At 37.8% G+C, this 24,051-nt stretch overlaps 1 protein-coding gene across 1 annotated transcript in view; it reads left to right on the plus strand.

The window, feature by feature from the left end:
- The window catches only part of Taf1 (TATA-box binding protein associated factor 1), an 818,869-nt gene that overhangs the window by 239,745 nt on the left and 555,073 nt on the right, over positions 1 to 24,051 (plus strand). The window contains exon 13 of the mRNA XM_090374096.1: positions 22,678 to 22,794. Coding sequence (XP_090230222.1) covers positions 22,678 to 22,794 — 117 coding nt within the window. The remainder of the gene's footprint in view (positions 1 to 22,677; positions 22,795 to 24,051) is intronic.

The following is a 24,051-nucleotide window of genomic DNA, read 5'->3' on the forward strand; positions in this document are numbered from 1 at the left end:
AAGCTCTCCTGACGTGATGCTGTCAATCCAACCTCCATACGAAAGCAGTATGTTTACTGCAGAATTGCAGCAATATGGATGACACTTAAATACTTCAAAGCTATAGATAGCAGTAAGGAATAACTTACATAGGTTCCTTCAGTATAATGGAGTCACTGCAATGCACAAACAATTGAAATCACCCAATTCTGCATCAAATTGTATAGCTAGAGAAGGACACAGAATGAAAGGAACAAAATATAAGTTTCTACTGGATACTGAGATATACAGAAATATCAGGAAATTAAATGGCTGAACAGCAATGAAAACAGCTAATCAGACAGATAATTTTTAATGCTGTCGAATGATAATAAGATTATAAAAAGCCATAGTCGTGATCATTGGTAGCAACTGCAGAAAACACAGAGAAAATTTTTTGTCAGGTAACTCTATTCAAATCAAATGAGAAGTTGAAAACTGAGTGACAAGCTCATAAAAGTCAAGGGGAGAAGTAGTAGTTTTAATTAGAACAGAGCTGTGATTTACATAATTCTCCCTAAATGGTGATAGATTTCTCTTTTTGTGTGATTGTCTTTCTCTCTTTTTAATTTTTTTAAGTGGTTTTTTAATTCAAGAAGCCAGAATGGCAATTCATCTTTCTTTACTTTGTGCATTTAATCCTGACATTACCAAACTGACTGACTTTATCAATCACTTGGTCACCTGGTGGTATTATTGCACCAGCCTTCCCACGGTGAGACTGGACACCTGGGTGGTAAAGACATACTACCAGAGCTAAAGGAGTTAATAAGACTACACAGCATTTGCATTTATTGAGTGCATTAACTTATAATTTTTAAAAATAACTAAATGCAACAAGGCATAATATGTTAAGAGTAAGAGTTTAATATCTATATAATATCGGTGTAAATACGCCATAGATAACTTCAGAAACTACAATGTTAGTATGAGAGGCATCATTTGCTCTCTATCTCATATTGTACTCTTCCTTCACAACGAGTTGCCATGGAATTGCACTACTTCGAATAAGTAACGCTTCATAGAGAAGACTATTGTTACTTATTCTCAGTGAGTACCACCACCCAGACAGCACCGTATTGTGTGATTATCTTCACAACTGGGTTGTCACGTCTGTAATACCACCCATCGATGATAGGCCAATAGTTTTGAAATTGTGCTGTCTGGGTGATGGTACTCACTGAGAATAAGTAACAATAGTCTTCTCTATTAGTGAAGCAATACTTATTCGAGGTAGTGTAATACCTGGCAACTCATAGTGAAGGAAGAGCACAATATGAGATAAGACATGTTCTGCAATTTGCAGAACATAAGTCTTTCTTTGTAAGAGCAACCCCTTGTTTCATTCACCAATCTCATTGACCTTCTCTGTATTCGTTTGACCAGCTCTACATTCTTCCTAAAATGAGGCCTCCAGACCTGTATATAGTTCTCAAGGTGTGGCCTGACCATTGCCTTATACAAGGAGATAATTACCTCCTTATCCCTGCTAGAAAAATTCTGTATATCATTGACAAGATACCATGAGCTACTCTTGCAGACTGTCTACACTGCTTAGAAAAGTTCCTATCTGACTGCACATTTTCCCCCAGGTATTTTTCATTCTCTACCCCCCCCCACAATTTTCGCCGGTAAGTATCACAAATTAAAAAAATCTGTAATTTTCGTTTGCACAGTATAATTAAAAAATGTCTGATTCTCAAAGAAAACATCACATTTGTTCAGAGCATTAAAAACATTATCAGGAACATTTTCACAAAACTCTAGACCCATACGAACCGTTTTAAAAGCGTTAATCATTTCTTTGTGAGTTGGCTTTTCTACAGGTTGTTCTGATGCATCTTCAGCGTCATTGTTAATTTCTTCGTGATCATGGTTGCACTAACACTGTTCAGCAGTATTTCATCTTCATTTGGATGTTCTGCTGTAGTCAGATCGTGATCTACATAAACATAACTATCCAGTGTTATTTCATTTTCGATGTTTTTCCAAAAGTTTTTCAGTTGTGAAAGGGGCAGTTCATCTTTTTCGTCCAGTTGTTGTTCGACTTCTGTATTCAATACAAATCCCGCTTTTGAAAAACAAATTTGAATAGTGTATTCAGTGACATCGTTTATCCAAACTTTTGCCAGTTCAGAGATGCAATCTCTAAGGTTAATTGTAACCTCTAAGTTTCTATTTTCTGATAACGCATTGACAATCTTCATTATTATTCTCTTTCGATAATGAAATTTAAAATTTTTAATAATGTCTTGGTCCATTGGCTGGAGTTTTGATGTTACGTTTGGTGGTAAAAACAACAACTTTGCACTTTTAAGTTTGGCAGGATGTGCCGGACAGTTGTCAGTTACCAAAACGATTTTCCTTTTTTCTTTTGTTATATGCTTGTCTAGTTTTAATATCCATTCTTCAAAAATATCACTTATCATCCATGCTTTTTTATTAAAGGTGTAGTCAACTTCCAAAGATTTTGTGCCTCTAAAACATCTTTTTTTGATATTCCGATGACTAAAAGTCTTAATTTTTCACTTCCTGTCATATTTGTTCCAACTAGCACAGTGATTCTTTCTTTCTTTGCTTTGTTTTGCACCAAAACATTTATCATCCTTAAAAGCAAGTGTTCTATTTGTTAAACATTTAAAGAATAAACCCATTTCTTCAGCATTGAAAACATCCTTACACTCATATTCTTCCAAAATCTTCTTCAAGGTATTGTTCCTCCAACTGTTGCTTTGCTTACATTAACACTTTCTCCACAAATAACCTTTTCCACAATTCTGTGGTGCTTCTTAAATTTATCTAGCCACCAGTGCTCACATTAAATTCTGTATGTCCAAGGGACTATGCAAATTTCAGAGCTTGTTGCTTAATTATTAGGCCCGATATTGGTATATTCTTTTCACATATCATTTGCACCCATTTTAGAACAGCTTTATCAACATCTTCGTATATACACAACTTAATTTGCTTCTTGTCTGCTCCTCATTCAATTGCATTTAAAATTGATTCTCGATTTTTTAAAATCGTAGATAAACTGCTTGCAGGTATGCCATATTTCTGCACAACATCTTTTTTCTTAAAACCCTGGTCAATATCAAATCTTTGCTTTATCATTAATACTTTAAACACTTTCTCTTCGACATTGTTTCCGCAATCGAAAAAATTACTCAACTGCAGCTCTTGCCGATACATACACTGCAAACTTTGCTGCGTTGGCCTTATGGTGAATTGTTAATACAGCCTACTCAATGACATTTGCTTGCCAATTCAACAGTATCGCGTGAACTTTCCTATCAATCACTTTGAAGAAATATACGACTTTGTGAATTTCTTTTATTCTGCTTTCATTCATATATACACGAAAGAAAATTTATGAGATTAATGTATGCTGTATATCTTTAACGTCTCATCTGCACCGTTCTTTTGTCTTCGTAAATTTTCATTTCCCTTTCCTTAATTTCTATTTTTATTCTCTCCCTGATGGGTTTAGACATGTCTGATAGAAAAATACAACTCTCCAAAATACTCATTAAATATTTCTGTAATAAATTACACATCACCTTCCTTCAAAAATGTCGTAAAAATAACGTTATTCCCAAATTCGCCTGCCTTTTTTCCTAAGAATAATTGTAAAAAATATCTGCACATTATACAACGCACATCCATTATGATCATACGAGAAGAACTTAAGAAGAGATTCAACAAAAAATATAATCTTCTAAACAGCATACACCAATTAAGATTCCACCTTAAAAAAGATATGTCACCCCACGCACGGACAGAATTTATTAATTACAATAATACACATATCAATGCCACCACCCAAAGCATAGAACAGAGACACTTCAAAAAATGGAACACCCTCACATCAAGAACCGCCCCAAAAATATCTACCGTCAACCTTTCTTCCAAATCCTATACACCCTCCGAACTCTCTGGCCTAGAATACGGTTTTAACTTTGCCATTAAAGATCAACGTTACCCAATTAAAGACTGTATAGTAGAACTTCAATCCAAACTCGATCAACATCCTGATAAATGGCACCTTATACACCAAACTAATAGCATCTTAAACTCCAAACTTACATCCCACTCTAATATAAAAAAACAGCAACTTTTGGACATACACAAACTCAGTAAGACTTCTAACGTCATCATTCAAAAGGCTGACAAAGGAGATACAGTCGTCATTGTGGACAAATACACCTACACAGAAAAAATGGAATCAATTTTAGCCAATCATGACACATATATAAATGACAGTAACTACAATATCACAAAACTCAAAAACAAACTGGACACAATCCTAAGGAAACTCAGACAAAACAAGGAAATTAATCTTTTTACATTACAACAAATAGGAATTCGCAATAACATCCTTCCCCACATGTTCGGGATTACCAAGTTACATAAACCCGACTACCCATTAAGACCTATTATTTCTTTCAGCAGATCAGCCTTTGCCGATTTATCCACCTTTCTTGTCAAAATTATATCACCTCTCACCAGATTCTCTACATTCAAAATTAATAACACCAATCAAGCTTTCCAAAAAATAGACAATACTGTAATATCTGATGGAGACATATTAGCATCCTTTGACGTCATATCCCTTTACACTAATGTACATATCCCTTTTACTCTGCAAGCTTTACGGGAATTCTTAACTGCAGATGATACTTTAGCCAAACGCACTTCCCTTTCTGTCGACCATATTCTTGAACTCACCACACTTTTATTAGATGCCAGGTATTTTAGATTTAACAATAAAATTTTCCAACAAACATTTGGGTTACCAATGGGCCTAGGCATTTCTGTCCCCCTGTCCGAAATTTACCTAGCCACTAACGAGAAACAAATTTTACAACCCTTTCCCTCTGAAATAAAATTATACTTACGCTATGCTGATGACATCCTAATTATAGGCAATAGACCCATCATTAACAATCTCATTTCAAAATTTAATTCGGTACATGACAGGCTAAAACTCACCCTTGAATTCGGAATGAACAACCAGATCAATTTTCTCAATCTCACCCTCTATATAACAGGTACAAAACTATGCACAAAGATCTTCAGAAAAAGCATGCACACTGGCAAGTACTTACATTTCTCTTCACACCACCCCCTCAGCACTAAAAAAGCCGTCTTACACAACCAAATTCACAACTCCTTAAAATTTTATCTCCTCACAAGATGACCTACATAATGAACTTCAAATACCTTACTGAAAAATTTCTAGCCAGAGGTTACCCCCCCTCAACTCATCCTAAATACAATTTCCACTGCCAAAAATAAAATTATTAATCCAACCAGACACAATAACAAAACCAACACTCGTATAGTCCTCCCCTACCATAGTGAACTTGCAGGACAATTCCGCCGTATTTTTAATAACACAGACATTTCTCTCGTCTTTTCCGCTTACAATAGACTAGGATCTTTTTTTAATTCCTATAAAGATACACACACTTATTCCACCAGCGATCTTAATAATATAATATACCTCATAAAATGTCAGCCAAACTGTGACACCTGTAACATTGGCAGTACTATCACCAAATTCGGTTCTTCCAAATCTTCCAACACCCGCGCATATTACCATTTCAACAGTTTTAGAACAAGTCAGGCCAGTACAGAACTCACAATTCATGCCCAAACTCACAATCATACCCCTCTCATCGACTCTGCTATTTCCATTATTAAACTCAAATCTAATTATAGAATTCTTCAATATGAAGCACTCGTGATTGAATGGTGTCGACATCATTCTAATCTTAAAATTATTAACGCCAAACTCCCCTTCAACCTTTCACCAGCTTGGAGCCTTTCACGGTTAAATTTCCTACGTGTCAAAAAGTGCATCACGAGAGTATAAACTTAAACCTTTAAAACAACACGTGTTCTCTGCCCATTCAATTGCCAACTGAAGACGTTATTATTTAATGAAAGTCCTTCATAATGACTATTGGCCTCATCGTATTATTTTATTCAAGCTTTCAAAATACTTCTTCCCTCTTCAATGACAACCAAGGATCGGATGTGTACACTTCTACCTCCTTGCGCTTATTTTAAATTCCGTTTTTCTTCATTTCCCCCCCCCCCCTTAGTTTCTTAGCTAACAATTCAACCTAAATACTAACCACCTCTTCTCAATATACCACTGCAGATTTATTCAAGGTGAGTACCGTTTTTTAAGCAATTGCTATTCTATTATTAGTCCACCAATGCGGCATTATAAGATTTCTAAACTTTTATATTGTATGCTGGTACTTTACTTTTCTTTTTTACTTTTCAGAAAAAAAAAAAAAAAATACAAGAGCATATAGCCTATGTTTGATGATGAACGAAATTAAAATAAAAAAATTCATGAAACCATCTACTGGGAGTCCAGTTAGTTGAGAATGGACATATCATATAATGATTGACAGGAAGGTCACGTGGTACAGTTGAGGTGAGAAGCGAATGTCACTCAGTAGGCATTACTAAAAACCGACTATGGTAGCATTCTATGTATTGCTGCCGCAGCATGCTAAAGGTTTACTGCAGCAAATTTCGTTTTCCCCTGAGCCAACATCAATTTACAAATCTACCCTATTTATTGTAAAGTTTACGAACCCTTTTAAGAAAACCCATTTGGTTTTAATAACTGTAACAAAAATGAAACAAAGACCCTCCTACGGGGGTCAATGGCCACAAGTGTTCACTAAAAGGATGATTATTTAATTCTAGATGCTAATGCACAATTTTGGAAGGAAGGAGACAGTATATTTGAGCAGCTGTTTAGCAGTAAATGCTTGAAAATCTTCAAAAATGCTTTTACTAATTTTTTTAAAAATTTGTTATAGAGAGACTAACACTTCACTATATGGGGTTAATTTTACTTGTAATTTCGTTTCAAGGTGCAATGTTTTGCGAAAAAATTCGTAATATAGAGAAATTCGTTAAATAGAAGTTCGTAATAGAGAAGTTCTACTGTATATGATATAAAAATTATTTTTTGCATCCAATTCGTTTGTGACCCCATTGTAGTATCCAATCAGATTGGTCAGACAAGACTTCCCCTTAAGAAACCCATTCTGTGTCTTTACTATAACTGCAGTCTTGTCTAGCTAATCCTGTAGTTCTTCTTTAATCAATGCCACTGTTATTTTCCCAGGAACAGAAGTTAATCTAACAAGTCTGTAATTAAGTATTCGTGTCATCCTTTGATCCCCCTTTGTGAATTGGGGTCACATTTGCTTATCTCCAGTCCATGGGGACCTTCCCTGAGGACCCTCCCCGAGGACCCTCTCATAATTATGGCTAAGGATTTTCTTACTTCCTTTGCTGCTTCCTTTAATATAACTGGATAGATCCTATCCACTGAAGGTAAGTGCCTTTCTTGTGTTTAACTTTAAAAATTTCTCCTCCCCCTTATTAAAGCAAGATCACAAATTTCAGTCAATATCTGGGAAGTTAAAATCCCCCATTATTAGACAATCTGATTTACTGGCCCACTCTATTTCCTCCACTTTGCTCTCGGTTATTACAAAATCATTTAGCTTCCTGTCAGAGTTTGATAAACATTTGATATTCCCCTCCCTGAATAACTCTTCACGTGTGAATGTAGATGCAAAATACTCATTCAGTTTGTCAGCTACCTGAGCTGGGTCCTGAACAGTTGAACCATCCTGACACAGTATGCTGTATGTAATAAAATATTAGCAAACAATTAGCATTAGCATTAGTAGAGGCATTTGATGCAAGAAAGCAAGCTTATGCAGCACAGGCCAAAAAAAAAAAAAAAACCAGTTCCACTTCACCCCTCTGTTCGTTCAAAATACCTGTCCAGCTGAGCCTTAAACTTATTTAGGCTATCAACCTCCACCACAAGGGATGGAAGTCTGTTCCACCAACCAACCACACGCTGGCTAAAGGCAAATTTCCGCACGTCTATCCTACATCTGTCTTTCCTCAATTTGAATTTATGCCCTCTCAGGTGATTTTTCTGAGCTAGAGGAAGAATCCCATCAGCATTGAGCATGCTTAAACCATTCAAGGCTTTATACACCTCTATCAGATCACCTCGCTGGTGCCTAGTCTCCAGACACTTGTTGCCCTTCTCTGTACTCGTTCCAGCAGCTCTACATCCTTCTTGAAATGAGGCCTCCAGACCTGTATACAGTACTCTAGGTGTGGCCTGACCATTGCCTTATACAATGGAATAATCACCTCCTTATCCTTGCTGGAAAAATTCCTGTATATCATTGACAATACTCCATGAGCTACTCTTGCAGCCCGTCTGCACTGCTCAGAGAACTTCATATCTGCCTGCACAATCACCCCCAAGTCCCTTTCATTCTCTACCACTGTCAGTGTAGTACCACAGAGTTGATACGTTGCTCTGGGGTTGCTGTTTCCCATGTGTAGTACTTTACATTTGTCAATGTTAAACTTCATTTGCCACCTCTCAGCCCATCTGTTCAACCTTTCCAGATCCTGTTGCAGCAGCATAGTGTCAGTAGTGTCCTTGACAACCCTGCCAACCTTTGTATCGTCTGCAAACTTGGACATTAAGCCCGATATACCATCATCAATATCATTTATAAATACAGAAAACAATAATGGACCCAACACCGAGCCCTGAGGGACTCCACTAATAACATCAGTCCACGATGAGCAGTGTCCATTGATTACCACTCTCTGTCTTCTCCCCCTCAACCACCCCTTTATCCATAGCAGCAATTTGCCTCCAATGTCACACTGCTCTAATTTGAGTAGCAGTCTTCCATGTGCAACAGTATCAAAAGCCTTTCTAAGATCCAAGTATATAATATCAAAGTTATTCCCTGCATCCAGTTCTTTTGTGACTGCATCATAGTATCCAATCAAGTTGGTCAGGCAAGACTTCCCCTTAACAAAACCATGCTGTGTCTGAGCTATAACTGAAGTCTTGTCTAAATGATCCTGCAGTGCTTCTTTAACCAGTGCCTCCATTAATTTTCCTGGAACAGAAGTTAAGCTCACAGGTCTATAATTACTTGTGTCAGCCTTTGATCCTCCTTTGTGAATTGGGGTCACATTTGCACATTTCCAGTCTATGGGTACCTCCCCTGAGTCCAAGGAAGCTCTCATAATTATGGCTAAGGGTTTGCTTACTTCCTTTGCTGCCTCCTTTAATATAACTGGATAGATCCCATCCACCCCGGGTGCATTTCTTGTGTTTATCTTCAACAGTTTCTCCTCCACTTTACTCCCAGTTATTTCAAGATTCTGTAGCTTACTGCTAGAGTTGAATACACCTCTGGCATTCCCCTCGCTGAATAACTCCTCATGTGTGAATGTCGATGCAAAATATTCATTTAGTTTGTTAGCTACCTGAGCAGGATCATCAACACTTGACCCATCAATATCAAGTGGACCAATCTGATTCATCCCCTTCCTTCTAGAGTTTACATAAGTAAAGAACTCTTTGCATCCCTTGCCAAGGATTTCTCGTAATCTGCCTAACCTCCTTTGTAACTTGGTTGCATATCAACTTGTATCTATCATAGGCTTCTGTGTCATGTGTTAATTTGTATGTATCCCATGCATTTTTCTTTTCTGCCATATGCCTCATTAGTTCATCTGACATCCATTTTGGCCTAAACCTTGAACAATATTTCTTAGTTGGTATGTAAAGCCTAGTAGCTTCCAAGATAAGTTCTTAGAATGCTTCCCATTTTGAATTTGCTGTTGGTAACATCATCAGTTGGTCCCACTGTATAGAATTTAAATACTGTCTCAGTCCATCATAGTCGCCTTTACGGAAGCAATAACCCTTCCCTTTACCCCTAATGGTAGTTACCTCTTTGAGTAAATCCCACTTCAGCACACTGTGATCACTGCCACCTAGTGGTTCATTTATCTGCAGATTCTTAATGCATGAAGAATCACTGCTGATAATCAAATCAAGAGTATTACTCCCTCTAGTTGCCTCCCGAACATGCTGATGTAGAAAACAATCATCCAATAAATCCACAAAAGCCCTGCTAGTGTGTGAGTAACCAGCCCCCAAAATCCAGTCAATATCTGGGAAATTAAAATCTCCCATTATAAGACACTCTGATTTACTGGCCCACTCTATTTCCCTGTACAGTTCCTTATTATACTCATCAGAGTCATTAGGCCTATAGCACACTCCTACTCTCAATTTTGATCTCCCAATGTTTATGTCACACCAAACTGACTCCACACTGCACTGTCCAGCGATGTCGACTGGCTTCACTTCCTTGGTTTTTATGTGTTTCTTAACTAATAGCATAACACCTCCCCCCTTCCTATCCTGTCTATCCTTTCTGTAGACGTTGTACTCCCCAAATTGCAGTTCCGCATCCCTTATATCTGTGTGACACCACGTCTCTGATATCCCAACAATATCTGCCTTCGATGTTTTGAGCAATACCTCAAATTCATCAAATTTATTTACTAAACTCCTAGCATTGGTGTACACGCAAGTATACCTGCACCTGTTTCTATTCTTAGCTACCCTAACACAACCCACGTGTTTACTTGTACCGCAGTGGCTCCCAGCAGTCTCTGAAATACCATGCATCTTGTTTTTTCAGGCTTCTGCTCATTCTAATAGAAGCAGTGCAAGAATCTCTTTCACCTCTGCCAGTGGCTACTGTCAATCTATTGGTCTTTGTCTCCCCCCCAAGCTAGCAGTTGTCCGACCCACCTAACACTGCCTCGATAGCATCAGCAAATATTCTTGCACCCTTTCTATTTAAGTGTATCCCATCCCTGTAGAAGCAATCTCTCCTGTTAACAAGTACAGTCCAGGCTGAAAAAAATTCTACCCCTTGAGCCTTGCACAATCTTTCTAGGGCCGAATTGATCGACAAGGCTCTCATCATATACTCCCTCCTATCGTGTCTGGGCAGAATTGCAGACACTTTCAAATTCAACCCTAATTCTCGGCTTTTGTTCAACAGTGACCTGTACTTGTTAAGTTATTCTGCCAGTCTCCTACTCTTAATATTATTAGTGCCAACGTGTACAACTATATCCCTTGTGTGCCCTTAAAAGATGATATTCGCTCTACAACGTCATCAACCTTTGCCCCTGGCAGACATACCCTGGTCCTGTTCCACCTATCTTTTTTACAAAGCATGTTCCCCGTTTCCTTGACAATAGAGTCACCAACAACTACTAGTTCCTTCGGGACCAGCGCATTCTGCCTTGGGGGTTGTCTCTGTGTCACGCGATGCCCAAGTGCAAGCTCTGGCGTTGATGTGGGCAGCTGAGAGCTTGATGGGCCCCTCAATTTAGTTTCTTCGAGGGCATCCACCCTGTCCTTCAAGCTCTCATATAGGCCCATAAGAACGCCGAGTTGTTGCCTGATATCGATACACTCCTTGCATCGCGCACACACAAAGACATCCCCCTTGGCAGTATCATGTCCTGTACCCGATTGCTCTGCAAACATCAAGCAAACAGTGTATTTTATAAGGCTGTGAGTCAGAGGACAACTGCCCCCCTCAGTTCTGCTCTGAGCCACAGCACTTCCATTAGCTTGAGCCTTTTGCTTTGCTGCTCTGGTCTTGAGTCCATCGATATCAAGTGGACCAATCTGATTCATCCCCTTCCTTCTAGAGTTTACATAAGTAAAACAGTCTTTGCATCCTTTGCCAAATATTTTTCATAATCTGTCTTGGACTGCCTACCCTCCTTGGTGACTTGATTACAGACCACTTTATATCTACCATAGGCTTCTGTGTCAGCTTATGATTTATGTGCATCCCATGCATTTTTTTTCTCTGTTACAAGTCCCATTAGTTCATCTGACATCCATTTAGGCCTCATTAATTTGAACAATGTTTCTATATTGCATACCTCCATTAACCTTTAACAATGTTTCTTAGTTGGGACAAAAAGCCTAGTAGCTTCCAAGATTACTTCCTTGAATGTATTCCATTTAGAATTTACTGTTGATAACATCATTAGTTGGTCACACTGTACAGAATTTAAAAACTGTCTGAAACAGCTGTAGTCACCTCCATGAAAGCAAAAACACTTCCCTTTACCCCTATTGTTAGTTACCTCTTTAAGTGATCATTACCACCTAGTTATTCCTTTATCTGCAAATTCTTAATGCATGAATGATCACTGCTTATAAGCAGATCAAGATGATTACTTTCTCTGGTTGCCTCTCTAACATGTTGCTGTAGAAAACAATCATCCAGTAAATCCACAAAAGTCTTGCTGGTGTGCAAGTGACTAACCCACAAATATCAGTCAATATCTGGGAAGTTAAAATCCCCCATTATTAGACAATCTGATTTACTGGCCCACTCTATTTCTCTGCACAATTGCTCATTATACTCATCAGATTCATTAGGACTAAAATGCACTCGTACTCTAAATTTCGCTTTCCCACTGCTTATGTCACACCAAACTGACTCAGCATTGCACTTTCCACCCATGTCAACTCGATGCTCTTCCCTAGATTTTGTGTTTCTTTACTAACAACATAACCCCTCCTCCCTTCCTATCCTGTCACATAGATATAAGGAATTCTGCATTCCCTATATCTGTGTCACACCATGTCTCTGATATCCCAACAATATCTGCCTTTAATATTTTCACCAGCACCTCAAATTCATCAAATTTATTTACTAAACCTCTAGCAGTGGTGTACACACAAGTATACATGCACCTGTTCTTATTCTTAGCTACCCTAACACAGCCCTTGTATTTACTTGTCCCGCGATGACTTCCAGTAGTCTCTGAAATCCCCAGCAACTTGTTTTCCAGGCTCCTGCTCATTCCAATAGAAACAGTTTAAGAATCACTTTCACCGTTGCCACTGGTTATTGTTAACCTATTTGTCCATGTACCCCCCCCCAAACTAGCAGTTTTCCGACCCGTCTAACACTGTCTTGATAGCATGAGTAAATTTTTTTTGTACACTTTTCAATTTAAGTGTATCCCATTCTTATAGAAGCAGTCTCTTCTGTTAACAAGCACAGACCAGGCTGAGAAAAATTCCATGAGTTTCACAATCTCTCCAGTGCCAAATTGATTGACAAGTCTCTCATCATGTTCTCCCTCCTATTGGGTCTAGGCAGAATTGCAGACCCTTTCAAATTCAACCCTAACTGTGGCTTTTTTTCAACATAGACCTGTAATTTAGCATTAGAAAAGGCACATGATGCAAGAAAGCAAGCTCATATAGCATCAGTCAAAAAAAAAAAAAAAAAAAAAAACCTCATTTCACAAATCCACTCAATCCTAATGTTTGTCTAGTTCTGCCTTGAATCTATTTAATCTATCAGCATCTACAACAACAGATGGAAGTTTTTTCCAGCAATCAACCACCCTCTGGCTAAAGGCAAACTTCCACACATATATCCTACAATTGTCTTTCCTCAATTTAAATTTATGCCCTCTCAGGGGATTATTCTGAGCAAGAGTAAGAATCCCATCAGCATCAAGCATGCTCAAACCATTCAAGGCTTTATACACCTCAGTCAGACCACCTCACAGGTGCCTAGTCTACAGACACTGTAATTTGCAAAACTTAAGCCTTTCTTCCTAAGAGTAACCCTTTATTCCATTCACTAATCTTGTAGCCCTTCTCTGTACTTACTTTCAGCAACTCTACATCCTTGTTAAATTGAGGTCTCAAGACTATGTATATAACTCAAGGTGTGGCTTGACCATTGAGTTATACAAGGGGCTAATCACCTTATCCCTACTAGAAAAATCCCTGTATATCATTGACAAGACATTATGAGCTACTCTTGCAGATCACCTGCACTGCTCAGAAAACTTTATATCTGCCTGCACAATTATTCCCAGGTCCTTTTCACTCTTTACCTATGTGGTACTACACTGTCAGTGTAGTACCACACAGTTGATACATTACTCTGGGGTTACTGCTTCCCATATGCAGTACTTTTCATATTTATCAATGTTAAACTTCAGTTGCCAAATCTTAGCCCATCTCCTCAACTTTTCTAAATCCTATTGCAGCAGCATACTGTCATTAATGTCATTAACAACACTTCCAGCCTTCATATCGTCTGCAAACTTGGACATTAAGCCTGGTATACCATCATCAGTATCATTAATGAATACAGAAAACAACAATGGACCAACACTGTTCCCTGAGGGACTCCACTAATAACATTAGTCCACGAAGTGCAGTTTCCATTGATTACCACTCTCTGTCTTCTCCCACTCAACCATCCCTTTATCCATAGCAGCAATTTGCCTACAATGCCACACTGCTCCAATTTGTGCAGTAGTTTTCCATGTGCAACAGTATCAAAAGCTTTTCTAAGATCCAAATATATGATATCAAATTTATTCTTTGCATCCAGTTCCTTTGTGACCACATCATAGTATCCAATCAAATTGGTCAGACAAGACCTCTTCCCCTTAACAAACCCATGGTGTGTCCGAGCTATAACTGCAGTCTTGTCTAGATGATCCTGCAGTGCATCTTTAATCAGTGCCTTCATTAATTTCCCTGGAACAGTAGTTCAAGCCTTGTAACAAGTTTGTAACAAGTAATTAAAAACCTGTTACAAACTAACAGGTTTGTAATTACTTGTGTTGTGAATTTTGGTCACATTTGCATAAATCAGTCTATTGGTACCTCCCCTGAGTCCAAGGAAGCTCTCATAATTATGGCTAATGGTTTGCTTGCTTCCTTTGCTGCCTCCTTTAATATAACTGGATAGATCCCATCCACCACAGGTGCCTTTCTTATGTTATCTTCAACAAATTCTCCTCCACTTTTCTCTCAGTTATTAAAAATCATCTAGCTCGCTGCCAGAGTTTAATTCACCTATGGTATTGCCTTCCCTGAATATCTCCTCATATGTAAATGTAGATGCAAAATACTCATTTAGTTTGTTAGCTACCTCAGCAGGATCATCAACAGTTGAACCATTGATATCAAGTGGACCATCCTTCTAGAGTTTACATAAGTAAAGAACTCTTTGCTGTTTTTCTTTGCATCCTTTGCCAAAGATTTCTTGTAATCTGCCTTTGACTGCCTAACCTGCTTTGTGACTTGGTTACAGACCAGCTTATATGTATCATAGGCCTCCTTGTTGACTGTTAATTTATATGTATTGCATACATTTTTCTTCTCTGCCACATGTCTCATTAGTTCATCTGCCATCCATTTGGGCCTAAACCTTGGACAATGTCTTAGTTGGTATAAAAAGCCTAGTAGCTTCCAAGATTAATTCTTTGAATGCTTCCCATTTTGAATTTGCTGTTGGTAACATCATCAGTTTGTCCCACCGTATAGAATTTAAATACTGTCTCAGACCAACTTAGTCACCTTTACGAAAACAAAAACCCTTCCCTTTACCCCTGATGGCAGTTACCTCTTTGAGTAAATCCCACTTCAGCACACTGTGATCACTAGCTAGTGGTTCCTTTATCTGCATTTTATTAATGCATGAAGAATCTCTGCTGTTAATCAGATGAAGAGTATTATTCCCTCTGGTTGCCTCCAAAACATGCTGCTGTAGAAAACAATCATCTAAAAAAAAAATAAAAGCCTTGCTTGCTTGTGTGTGAGTGACCAACCTACAAATTCTATCCAATATCTGGGAAATTAAAATCCCCTATTATAAGACACTGTGATTTACTGGCCTACTCTATTTCACTGTACAGTTGTTTATTATACACATCAGTGTCATTAGGCCTATAACACACTCCTACTCTCAATTTTGCTTTCGTGGTGCTTATATCACACCAGACTGACTCTTCACTGCACTTGTCCAGCCATGTCGACTGGCTATACTTTCTTGGATTTTGTTTTTCTTAACTAATAGCATAACCCCTCCTCCCTTCCTATTCTGTCTATCCTTCCTGTACACATTGTACTCCCAAAATTCCAGTTCTGCATTCCTTATATTTCTGTGATACCCAACAGTATCTGCCTTTGATGTTTTGACTAACACCTCAAATTCATGAAATTTATTTACCAAACTCCTAGCATTGGTGTACACCCAATTATACATGCACGTGTTCCTATTCTTAGCTACCCTAACACAGCCCATGTAGTTACTTGTTTCGCAATGACTTCCAGCAATCCCCTTGTTTTCCTGGCTTTTAAGTAATTCCGTCATTCTCCTACTCCTAATGCCATTAGCGTTAATGTGTACAACAATATCACCTTTTGTTCCCTTAAAAGATATCTGCTCTACAACGTCATCAACTTTTGCCACTGGCAGACATACCCTGGTCCTTTTCTACCCATCCTCTTCGCACAATATATCCCCCTTTTCTCTGATAATAGAGTCACCGACAACAACTAGTTCCTCTGAGACCAGTGTATTCTGCCCCGAGGATTTCCACTGTGTTGTCTAATGAATAAGTGCAAGCTGTGGCATTGATGTGTGCAGCTGAGAGCTTGATGGGTCCCCCGATTTTAGTCCTTCGAGAACATCTACACTGTTTTCCAAGCTCTTATAATGGACCATAACAACGCTGAGTTGGCATCTAACTTCTTCACAATCCTTAAATTGAGCACACACAAAGACATTCTCCTTGGCAATATCATTCCATTCTTGATAGCACCACAAACATCAAACAAGCATTACATTACAAAAGGCTGTAATTTTGAGGGCAGAACCTCCCTAGGCGCCTCCGTAGCCAGGTGGAAAGGAGCAGCAGTGCATAGCACACGCTTCTTGATTAGACCGGGGTTCGAGCCCATCACCACCAAATACGGAGGACGCGAAAAGGTCAGGAAATGACCACCGCATATTCCCGGAGCAATATGGCCTTAGTTGCTAATGCTCCTAAAAAAAAAAAAAGTTCTCCCCTGAGCCACAGCACTCCCACTACCTTGAGGTCTTTGCTTTGCTGCTCTGATCTCAGGCATTATTCAATTTCAATACAATTAAAATGATTACACTAAAATATTACGCTAGATATAATTCGATGACACTGAATAATTTCATTGTAGTACTGATGAATGATATATGATCCCATTAACTAATTCAATTTTATAAGAATTTGTTTACAAGAAGTCACTTAACCATACACATGTAAGTGTGTTTCTCTACAAACCTCCTTAAAAGTTGTTGCTCTGTGCGTAACAATTGGGATAATGCTAACTTGTATGTGACTTCTGCCAACTCATAACTACACTCTTCATGATTTTGGGGGGTTTCCACTTCATTGGGAGACTTCAGTGCCGTCATTCTTTACAGTGATCCTTTCAAATGGATAAATGCGGGTTTTACATTACATGTATTCAACACCTCTGTACCTTTACGTTACATAAATCAGTGCCTTATCCACATTAAGGTGTTGTTAAAATCACAATACTTAATTTACACTTAATTTAAAATCATACATCATTACTTGGCACTTAGCCTCATGATCCTCAAACAAGGTTTACACATCGCGGCCCCGTACCAATGGGGTGGTGTGCCTCTACTATCTAACAACAGCTTCTCACATTTCAATTTATAAAATTATACATATTTACAATGACAGCACTTATACCTGTTTACATATATACAATTTTGACTTTAGACCCTTGAGTTGCTTGGATAAAGAAAGTGTGCCATTGCTTTCGGTTTACAGCAATTCCATCTTACACTTCTCTTTTCTAAGAATTAATTACTGTTTAAAAACATGTATACATAAAATCAACAAATAAATCCTCAATATAATAAAATAGAACTATTTACGTATATACACATTTACAAATCATAAGCCCAATCTCATTCTTTTAATTAATATCTTTTTAACAAAAAAGAGTCCTTTTTAGTCCTTAAAAATCTATACTTGTTAAGTTATTTGAAAAGCCACATGGTTGCCACTCAACAATTCTCATCTCCTAAACCAACTGCTCCCTTTCATTGTTATACATCCCACAACTTGTCATAATCTGATCTCTGTTTTCTAACTCTCCATATCTACACACTCTGGAGGATTCAGTACCCAACTGGAACAACTGTTCCTGTAATCCAAGTCTTGTCATGCTAGTAGTTGCTTGTAACTCTAAACCAGGCCAGCCAATGCACCTTCCCATTTTATCTGCCACAAGCAGAAGGGCTTATGTGACTCTTTTCTTGTCAGACTCATTCCATTGATCCTGCCATACCTAATGACTCGAATGAGTACAATCAACAATTGTACAGAGAAATAGTGTGCTAGGAAATCAGAATGTCTTATAATGGGGGATTTTAACTTCCCAGATATTGACTGGAACTTGTGGTTTGGTCACTCACACACACACTATCAGACTTTTGTGGATTTATTGGATGATTGTTTTCTGCAGCAGCATGTTCTAGAGGCAACCAGAGAGAGTAATACTCTTGATCTGGTTATCAGCAGTGATCATTCGTGTATTAAGAATTTGCAGATAAAGGAACCACTAGGTGGCAGTGATCACAGTGTACTGATGTGGGATTTACTTAAAGATTTAATTACCATCAGGGGTAAAGGAAAAGGTTTTTGCTTCCGTAAAGGTGAGTACAGTGGTCTCAGACAGTTTTTAAATTCTGTACAGTGGGATCAACTGACGATGTTATCAACAGTAAATTCTAAGTGGGAAGCATTCAAGAAATTAATCGTGGATGCTACTAAAAGTTTGATACCTATTAAGAAATATTGTTCAAGGTTTAGGCCTAAATGGCTATCAAATGAACTAATGAGACTCGTGGCAGAGAATAAAAATGCATGGGATGCATATAAATTATCGGGCGACACAGAAGCCTATGGCAGATATAAGCTAGTCTGTAATCAGGTCACAAAGGAGGTTAGGCAGACAAAGGCAGATTACGAGAAATCCTTGGCAAAAGACGCTAAGAAAAACAGCAAGGATTTCTTTACTTATATAAACTCTAAAAGGAAGGGGATGAATCTGATTGGTCCACTTGACATCGTTGGTTCGACTGTTGATGATCCTGCTCAGGGTAGCAAACAAACTGAATGAGTATTTTGTACCTACACTCACACATGAGGAATTATTAAGGTTTGAAAATGGCAGAAGGTTATCAAATTGTAGCAGGATACTTAATGATTTCGTAACAACTGAGAGCAATGTGGAAGAGAAATTGTTGAAGTTAAACATAAGAAAGGCACCTGGGGTGGATGGGATCTATCCAGTTATATTAAAGGAGGTGGCAAAGCAACTAAGCAAACCCTTAACCATAATTATGAGAACATCCTTGGACTCAGGGGAGGTCCCCACTGACTGGAGATGTGCAAATGTATCCCCAGTTCACAAAGGGTCACACGAGTAATTACAGACCAGTTAGTTTAACTTCTGTTCCGGGTAAAATAATGGAGTCACTTGTTAAAGATGCATTGCAGGATCATCTAGACAAGACTGCAGCAATAGTTCAGACACAGCATGGGTTTCTTAAGGGAAAGTCTTGTCTGACAAATCTGATTGGTTATTATGATGTGGTTACAAAGGAACTGGATGCAAAAAAATATTTTGATATCATATATTTGGATTTCAGGAAAGCTTTCGACTCTGTTGCGCATGGAAGACTATTATACAGATTGGAGCAGAATGGTATTAAGGGTAAGTTGCTACAATGGATAAAAGGATGGTTAAGTGGGAGAAGACAGAGGTTGGTAATCAATGGGTGCTGCTCTTCATGGACAAATGTTATCAGTGGAGTCCCACGGGGTTTGCTGTTGGGTCACTGTTGTTTTGTATATTTATCAATGATATTGATGAAGGTATATCAGGCTTAGTGTTGAAGTTTGCAGATGATACAAAGGTTGGCAGGGTTGTTAATGACAGTAATGGCAGTTTGCTACTGCAACAGGATCTAGATAATTTGGGCAGATGGGCTGAGAAGTGGCAACTGAAGTTTAACCTTGACAATTGCAAAGTACTGCATATGGGTAGAAGTAACCCCAGAGAAACGTACCAATTGTGTGATCCTACACTTAAGGTGGTAGAAAATGAAAAAGACCTGGGAGTAATTGTGCAGTCAGATATGAAGTTTTCTGAGCAATGCAGACATGCTGCCAGGGCAGGTCATGGAGTTTTTATCAATGATATATAGGAATTTTGCTAGCAGGGAAAAGGAGGTGATTGTCCCTCTGCATAAGGCAATGGTACCTTATGCAGAGTAAGATATAAGGAAGGACTGAGTTTCAGAAGTATTGAAATCAACTAAGTTACCTTGCTTTGTTGGAGAATTAATCAGCAATCAAAATTTAAGGAATTGGGGGTTGATATTAGAGAAGATGAAGCTGTTTGTGCAGGGAAAAGTTTGTCAAACTTGAAGATGGAATGCAATATGCTATCATCGGCAAAACTATGAATAGGATTTCAGTCAATTGAAGATCATTAATATACAAGAGGAGAAGGGTGTGAGAAAGAACCGAATCTTTGGGAACACCAGCATTAGTGGAGAAGTTAGAGAGCCATTTATCACCCACAGCAAGCAGTAGCAGTCAGAGAAAACTGGATACCCAGTTGCAATTTATAAGATGGAAGCTTGCTTAGAATTCTTTTATGTCAAATGATCAAAAGTTTTAGAAATGTAACTATTTGAGTTTCACCAAACTTTTCAATTGAATTTGGCCACAGATGGGTAACAACCAGTATATCACTAGTGGATCAACACTGATGAATCCGTACTGGCAATTATTGATCAGATGGAAGGTTTCAAGATAGTATTGGAGTTAGCAGTTAATAGAGTTCTGCATTACTTTGGAAAGAGTAGAGGTAAGTGCATTGGGACTATAATTGGAAGGGAGTGCTTTGGTAGGTTTTTAGGAACTGGCTGGATATGAGCAAATTTCCAAGCAGAAGGAAAAACACTAGCGGAATAAGAATACGGAATGTTTAAAAATGTGACATAGAACAAGAGTAAGCTGAGTAGCATAGGTTTTGAGAATAATGGGAGGGATTTATCACCCTTTTTTAGGAACTGCTTGGATGTGAGCAAATTTCCAAGCATAAATAAAATAATAGAAGTCTTGAAGAAAACAGTAAATAAAACAAATAAATAAAAGAAGCCTTAGGTCTAGAATTGTTGTTTCCAGTATAATATACACTAAACAGAAAAGAGAAATGTATTCTTGCTAAATCATGTATTGGCTACATCTAACTCATCTTGCTTGTTGGGAAGGACCCATTCCAGTGTTCACACTGTCAATCTTCATTTGCAGTTCAGAATGTTCTCATAGACTGTAATTCTAATCTTTAAAGTGATAGGCATGCAACCTTTATGTCATTTCTGCAGGAATCTTAGATACCACAGCTTATAATTGGAGAAGCTTCTAACCTTACTGAATTCTTTAATTTTTCTAAAGCAAATCAATTTGTATACCAATTTCTAGCTCTGAACTCTGCATTCACATGGTTTCAAATTTATGCAACAGTACTGCATAAGAAATATTGAGAGGCATAGTATAGTTTCTGCTGCCCTTGTGCCATAAAACACTCATACAACAATTTATATCTGGAGAACACTATAGCTGTAACTGTAAACAACTGTTAAGGTAAAGCAGCCAAGCATGTTAGAAGAATACTCAGCATATGAAATTCAAAGAAGAAACAACAGTCGACAACAATGGATTACCTTGAAAGACATTCTGAATCACAGTTAACAAGTAGCAGCAGTACTTGACTTATTCAAGGCAATTAATGTATACACATTGTAAACAACAGAAATTTTATGTATCTGGTTGTGTTATAGTGATACTTATAGATAACAAAATGACTTTTAGAGACAGAGCTACCTTTATAATACATTTCTGAATTTAGTACAATATTATTGGATCCTATTGGATCTAGTACAATATGACCTATGATGTTGTTCCATAACGCATCCACACAGCTCACTAATCTGATGTGCTACAGTAATAAGGTCTTTGTGCATGGCCCGTTGTTAGCTATTGCACTGTTAACTCAGCTGCAATAAAATAGTTAACAAAGTTTTAAAGTCTTCTTGCTTCAGTCATCCATGGTATGAACATAAATTTATTTTTATTTCTTTATTAATCTTCTCTGACTTACTGACAGCAGATTTTCAAAGTCTGGAATTGAATAGTAATGGGTATTGCTTATTTGGATGAATAGTTCTTAAAAAAAAAAAAGTTAATGTGCATTTTTAATATTCATATCTGTAAAACATTGCATATTTGGCTCTTTTTCAGGAATGGGACCTCTATCATATCATTGTTTCTATGGGGAAATTGTTTTAAACTTATGTTATTTGAATTATGGCACCTTTCCTAGGAACATAATTTGTTGTAAATCTCAGACTACCAGCCATTACGAAGTTATGTTCTCATTTACATAGCACTTGATACATGTATCTAAAAATGTAATCCAGCTGTTTCTTGTTTGGAGTCCTTTACTTCAGTTTTTTTTTTATTTCTTTGAAGAAGAAGAAATGTGTTTGTTAAATGTAAAGAACTGCTTCTCTGATACACTTTAAAATTGTATGTCATGGAAGTGACCAAGTTCTGTTCTATCTATGTAAACCATGTTTAAATTATACTAAGAATTTTTCAGCTTGAAATTTTGAATTTTAGACTTTCTTGGAATGCTTTTACTTCAGTTTCCTTTGACAATTTTTGATTTCACTTGTTTATTGTTTAAATATTAAAATGAAGTGTCTGACACTCATTTAAATAAGAGTAGTTAGATAATGTTAATTATGATATTTCTAGCCTCCACCTCAGACTGCAGAAAAGGATCCATTTAATATATCTAATGATGAATACTACAACCCAAAAATGACTCAGGATAGTGCCCTTAAGCCAAATGTTGGTGGAAATCTTGTACAGGTAAGATGTTTTTTTTTGGTTCTGAGCATATTTTACTTTTAACACCTCATTAAAGAATATTCTAACATATAGGGGGGGGGTTTGTCAGGACCTGAGATTCCTCTGACATAAGATTTCTCAACCACATTACCTGCTTATGTTGTCCATTCCACTCTTCCATTGTTATAATGGCAGAATGGAATGGCATGGACAAGTATTGAGAAATACTTGAGTATAGATAGGAAAAAATGTTCTTGTGTTTTCATTCTACCTGGTCTTGACAGGAGGAATTTCATATTGAAAGTCTTGTTGATTAGCTCTAGGCACGAGGGTCTCTGCAAGGCTTTGGCAAGGAAATTTTTCTCATTATGGCCAGCCTCAGTTGATAGATGGAATTTGTTTTATAAAAAACACTGTTCACCTAAACAGGAGCTGCAAGAGTTTTTGCTAATGACATTACAGAGACATTAAGAGATAAGGGAAATCTGCATTTGATTGACTTGGTTAAATGCCGTGGTAAAAAACTACACTTGTATTCTCTTTGAGAATGGGCACCTCCGTCGGCAGGAGCAGCAGTGCGTAGCACACGCTTCTTGATTAGACCGGGGGTTCGAGCCCGTGACCACCAAATATGAAGGATGCGGAAAGGTCAGGGAATGACCACTGCATATCCCCAGAGCAATATGGCCTTAGTTGCTAATGCTCCTAAAAACCAAATAACAACAACAGCATCTTTGAGAATGCCTATATACAAACATTAATTACCCTTAAACATTAAAACCAAAAATCTAAACCATATGGGAAAATAAGGGACGTTTCAAAGCTGTCAAAAGCAAAGTACAAAACTTAATTTGTCTATACAGTAATGCTAAGAGTACTGTAAACAAATTAAATGAATTTGCGCTTTTGATCAAGGCACCTAATGCTGATTAAGTTTGACTTAGCGGACTTAACAGGCCAAAATTTTAGGTATTTTTACCCAGCTCAGTTCTTCCTAACTCAGATACTTGAATCAGAAGACTACTGTTGCTATGCCAACTGGGCTAGCTGGGTGGGTAAAGTGCTTGCCTGGCAACCCAAAGTTCGCGAGTTCGAATCCCACCTCAGGCTCGGAGTATTGAAATAGAATTTCTATATGAACAGGAAATGACGTTCTTGACAAGCCTAACCTAGTGTTTTCCAAACTGTGGTCCGTGACCAGGTACTGAGCCTTGGAAAATAAAATGCTGGTCCTCAGGAAATAAAAAAAAATAAATAAAATAAAACAACAACCCATTA

The sequence above is a fragment of the Mastigoproctus giganteus genome, chromosome 5 (genome assembly GCF_048544385.1).
Source record: "Mastigoproctus giganteus isolate SK-2022 chromosome 5, ASM4854438v1, whole genome shotgun sequence".
Lineage (NCBI taxonomy): Eukaryota > Metazoa > Arthropoda > Arachnida > Uropygi > Thelyphonidae > Mastigoproctus > Mastigoproctus giganteus.